This window comes from Gossypium arboreum, chromosome 1 (genome assembly GCF_025698485.1).
Source record: "Gossypium arboreum isolate Shixiya-1 chromosome 1, ASM2569848v2, whole genome shotgun sequence".
Classification (NCBI taxonomy): Eukaryota; Viridiplantae; Streptophyta; class Magnoliopsida; order Malvales; family Malvaceae; genus Gossypium; species Gossypium arboreum.
This window is the reverse complement of record NC_069070.1, coordinates 110379367-110385154: the sequence shown is the minus strand read 5'-3', so window position 1 is coordinate 110385154 and position 5788 is coordinate 110379367. Positions and strand designations below refer to the sequence as shown.

General features: G+C 29.2%; 1 protein-coding gene across 1 annotated transcript; it reads left to right on the top strand.

Moving 5' to 3' along the window:
- The first annotated feature begins 737 nt into the window (after positions 1-737).
- On the top strand, positions 738-1657 carry LOC108482740 (uncharacterized). Its single transcript, XM_017785859.2, has 2 exons — positions 738-1088; positions 1235-1657. The coding sequence occupies exons 1-2, from the start codon at positions 812-814 to the stop codon at positions 1324-1326; spliced, it is 369 nt and encodes a 122-aa protein (XP_017641348.1). The 5' UTR covers positions 738-811; the 3' UTR covers positions 1327-1657.
- The last annotated feature ends 4131 nt before the right edge of the window (positions 1658-5788 follow it).

Genomic DNA, 5788 nt, shown 5'->3' with positions numbered 1-5788 from the left:
ATTTTGCCCAAGCCCACTTATATTTTCAAATAGTTAACCCAAGTCTATTTTAGGACTGACCATATTAATTTTTTAAAAATTATATTTATATTATTTTTTAATTTAATATTTTTTATTCATTAAAATTTTATGTAGTCATCTTAATATTTTTTAATGTTTAATTATGGTCATATTATAGATTTAATTTTTTATGTGTTATAAATTACATAATATATAAAAATAACTTAACATAAAACATAGCAAATTAAAAATACAAGTCAGATTGAGCTCAGGTCTTGAATGTTCAAGTCCGAGTCCGATTTATATCTTAAACGAACCTAATTTTTTACATAAATTTATTTTTCAGATTTAATATTTTTGTGTAAACTCTCATAAATGTCAATTGGTAGCGGAACCAGGTGAAGTAACGAGTGGTTGGTTTTTTTATTCTTTAACTCAAATTACACTTGCCAACTATGGAGATAATTTCTATGTTTAAATTCTTCCATTTGAGTTCCCTTTCTGGACCAAGGCGTCCCCAGCTTTAATATTGTATAGAGCTTAGTGGATTTTTAAATAGCCCAAGATTACTATCCGTACCAATGTGCTTCATACTAACTGAGTCTGCAAGTTATTCTAATTCTACAAATGGAAAGTATAATTCTTTAATTGAGGCAGCAGGTGAAGTTTTGAAGCAGATGCCAATACGTAAACATGTTAAACGTTTTATCTTGTTTGATTCCAGTTTCTTCCCCCTATAAATGGATGTGATTTTTTCTCAGGAACCAACCAACCATTGTATTAATCTGTTGAATACCCGTTGACCGAGAACATGCATCTCTTCTTGTCTCTGCTTCTTTTATCTGAAATGACTCTTCTTTTTGCGCTTGTCTTCAGTTCTTCTAAGCTAAGGGAACTGATAACGAAGATGTTAGACAAAATAGTAGAAGGGAAAGGTGGTGCGATTTCATTGCCTGTTGTGGCAACTTTGACTGTTGTTTTCATCTCCATGGTATACGATGCGAAAGGGATATGGACAGAAGATGTTGTTCTTAATGCTGCCGATGAGGTTTTAATGGTGAATCTAGTTCTAAAAGCAACTCTAATGGGTAATTTACATTCCTCAACTTAGTTCATAAGTTCCTGAAACTTCAGTTTTTAATTATACATATATATAGAGATAGAGATAGATAGATATCAAGCTTAGGATGTAACTTAATAGTTTTGATACTAAAATATTATCTATATATTTCAGGGTTTGCTTTATACCTTGCACTGCTTACATATGGATTCCACAAATATATCAAAGGATCAAGACCATGGGAGGCTGCTAAAGAGAAGAATTAAATCTATATAAAGCTTCGTACACCCAAATATTGCAATAACCGAAATGTTAGGACATGAAGGTAGGAAGATTCCTCTTCATGGCCAAATCATTTATACCTTGTTTACTTCCAAATAACAGAAATGTAGAGTATAAACATCCACAATAAGACAAGGTCATATGTACTAATAAAATAAACATATACAACCTGCTTTTAGATTTAAGTATCTCTCTTTTTGCCCTGCAATGTAAAATTTGAACATCATCCGATGAGCTAGTTATTATTACTATCATCGTTTCAGTGTGGCCTAATGATCTTTTGCGCAATTGGATATCATGATTTATGCATAGAAATTTATTGTTATGTTTTTTCGTAGCAGTGTTCTTAATAACTAATATGGTTTTCATACATTTTGCATTAGGTTAATTTTTATTGAGTAAATTAATATTTTTGGATTTTAATCTTCATATTTTTATTTTCAAGAATTTAATCCCTTACTTTTTAAATTTAAAAACTCAAGTTTAATTATTATCACCATTGAAATTCTTCTACTAAATTTGTGGGGTATACTTTGAAATAAAAAAAAAATCCACTTGATAGCCTTATGATAAAAAAATAACAGTGTAATAGGCCTAAATTTAACAAAGAAATTTAACGATGCTAATAGTTCTTAAAATCACGTAAACATTTTAATTAGAATAAAATATTTATACCAACTAATGAAGTTGTAAAAGTTGAAGTACTAAATTACGTCAAAAATTAAAATATAAAGATTAAATTTTAAATTTGAGCTTATGATAAAACCAAATAAAAATTTGACCATTCATTGTTATATAATCTTAAATAAAAAATAAAATGTAAAATTTGAAATTTAACCATTATTTTATAATATAAAAAATTTACTTAGACTCCTTCCAATGAAGGCCTTACATCTAGAGGTGAGCAAAATCCAATTTGATTCGAAAAACTTGATAAAAAATTTAAATTTTGAATTAAATAGTTCGAGTTATTTGAGTTAATCAAGTTATTCGGATCGACTCGAATAAAAAATTAAGTTTTTCAGTTTAACTCGAATATGAATTACACAATTCGAGTTATCCGAAAATTAGAATAAGAAAAGATAAAACTACATCGTTTTGATAAATGTTTATTTTTTTAAAAGTTAAAATTCAAAATAATTAAGTTAAAATGCAAAACTACGTCTTTTTAATAAATGTTTACCCATTAAGTTAAAAGACTAAATCATTATATTGTTCATGTAGTTAAATAATCTTGTACTTCGTCTACTAGTTAAATAATTGGTTCATCTAAACGCAACATTAAGTATAAATAATAAAATTCGTTAACTCGACTTGATTTAATTCGAAATTTTTTGACTCGATTCGATTCGATTCGAAAAAATTCAAATTGAGTTCGGTTACTAAAATAGATTTGTCAACTCAACTAACTCGAAAATTTTTTACTCGACTTGACTCGACTAGATCGAATATTCTCCCCTACTTACATTATAAAAGTAATTTCTTTTTGCCAAGACATTATAAAAGTTGAGTAGTACCAAATTATATACAAAAATAAAGTAAATAAATTAAATATTGAGTGTACAAAACTAAAATTTGGTTATTGTCATATAATCTTAAAAAGAAGTAAAGGGTCATAATTGAAATTTAATCATTAACTTATAATGAAAAAAAATATTATTAACACGCATGATGGCTTTAGCCATTCCTTTTATATATTTATACATATTAAAGAACTTCTAATTAAGTTCGTGTCGCAGATTAATCATGTATCAAATTAATTGAAAAAAGATTAACATAACTTTTTCTTTTAAATGAAAACTAATAATATTATGATGGTACTTTTGTCTTTCCATACTTTTATATAATTTTTAAATAAAATAATTAAAACTACACATCTATTTGAACGAATGTTTAATAAAATTTATTTAAAAGTTTTTCCACTTCGTTTACAATTATTGTTGAATAAATTTTAAAAGAAAAATACTTTTCTTACATATAAGGTTTTCTCCTACCCCACATTATGAGTATGACATAACCTAAGTAGTTTATAGAATCTTCCAACAATTAAATAAATGAAGACATTGTAAAGGCTAATGTTGAGTCTTGATTTCTCGTTAATTGACTCAAACAAAAGTTGGTAAACTGCAACAAACTGGTTTTGTTAAAACTTCGATGAGAAAAATCTTGAACACATAAACGGAACATGAACACCAACTCGAGAAAAAATATGAAGTAATAGGATAAGGATCCAAGGCATGTATCAAACCACTATTTTTAAGGTTCTATTCACCCCACCTATACTCTGTGTACAAATGAGTTTCAAACAAATGAACCTCGAGAACACAATGAAGCCTAGTGACTATTTGCATTTTGCTTTGATCACTTAGTACTTCTCTTGTTATTCATGAGATTGACGGGGTGGAGTCAACATTTATCTCATAAAAAAGTTAAATATGTGAATTTAATATCTAATTTCAGTTTTATGAATTCATATATTCTTAAGAGGAGTTCTGCATCTCTTTTTTTATTTGGAATGTAAATTTGAAAATTTTATAATGATTGCCTGTTTATTATGTTATCTATATGGAGTTTCTACATTTAAAGTTGAGGTTTCTCCATATGAGATACTATATAAAATCAATCTTAATTGGACAATGTCTAGAGTCATACTTTGAGACAGTCTTATCTTCTTGGCAGTGGCCTAAAATATGGGTATCTTCTGCCGTTATGATTATAAATGCTAACATTTTCATTATTTTTTTATCTTGAAATTGGTACATTTTAACAATTTCCATTGTCGCATTAAGCCCTATATTATGGAATAAGATAGAATTGTCTTACTGTTACTTTTTTTTAAAGTTCCTCTGATGTTGCTTTACATTCTAGATTTATGGAGAATCATGATATTTTATATAACTTGTGACTATTCTCCCTATGCTTTTGCTCTAACAGGCTTTCAGTTATCCTTTTGAAGGACCTAAAGGCTTCCATTTTTGTTTTCCTTTAATCCAGCGTCCATATTCTATTCATCAATGTATGTTCTCATTTTTTTCTTCTTGATTTTTAGAGGGTGAAGTTGATTGTGGATTATTTTTTTTGTGTTTTCTTGTGATTGCAGATATTCTGAGAGCTTGTATGCCTTGTTTTCAATTGGTGGATGTTACTATTTAGTATCTCATGCAAATAATATTGTGGTGCTTTGGCTTTCTCTTTCCGGTTTTGCAAGATCTAATAGAATGCTCAATGCTGGTTATTTTAGTTTTCAAGCAATGCATTAGGCTTGTTGTTGAAAGTTGGCAACAATACAGTAGCAAGCAAATGTCCAATATGCAATTTGGTTGTTAAAACTTTTTGTAACATGTGACTTATGTTTAGTTTGATTATAATTTTTGTTTTGCTAAGGTTAGTCATGTACTTAGCTGATTTAATAGCCTCTTAGGTTATCATTTAAGTTGACTTTATAGCTTGGATACTAGCAGAAGCAATGTTTTGTTTTTTTCCAATGTAATAAAGTTACTTATGTATATTGTAATGTTGCTTATTGTAGTAATGTGAAGTTTTTCAATTTTTCCTCTCAACAGATTTATTTTGCTTCTGTTTTTCATCTTTCAAACATAAATTTTTATTGTTTTTTATCTTTGAATGCTGATATAACTCAACAAATGGTATCAAGAGCCTGTCATCTTTGAGGGCCTTTTGTTGTGTATTGTTCATTTGAGTGTTCTGTGCTTGAAAGAAAAGAAACAGAAGATGTTTTATTGGTTTTATGGTTGCTGCAAAAGAATGAGTTTCTCACCACCACCACCATTTGTTTCTGCTAGTGAAAACTACAACATTTGGGATGTGAAAATGAAAACATACCTGCAAGCTCATGATCTGTGGTGGTGGTGGTGTTCAAACTGACACAGAGCCACCACCTTTGAGAGTTAATCCTACCATAACTCAAATTAGGCAGCATAATGAGGATTGTGCCAAAAAGTATAAGGCTATGTCATTGCTTTAAAATAGAGTTTTAAATGTAATTTTCACAAGGATAATGGCTTGTGACTCTCCAAAGCAGGCCTAGGACAGATTCAAGAAAGAGTTTTAAGGGTCAGATAAAACCAGGTAGCAACAGTTGATCAACTTAAGGAGGGACTTCGAGAATAAGAAGATAAAGGAGTCTGAATCCATTAAGCAGTATTCTGACAGGATTATGACCACAGTTAATAATATTAAGCTTCTTGAGGATGATTTCAGTGACAAAAGAATAGTTGAAAATGTCATTACAACTCTTCCAAAGAAGTACGAGTAAAAAATTTCTTCCTTGGATGACTCTAGAGACCTATCAACTATATCCTTGACAGAGTTGATAAATGTTCTTTATACACAAGAGCAGAGAAGAGCAAACAGGATGGAGGAGTATTCTGAAGGAGCCTTTCAGGCTAGAAGTAAAGAAATCTCAAATTCGAACTCAAGCTACAA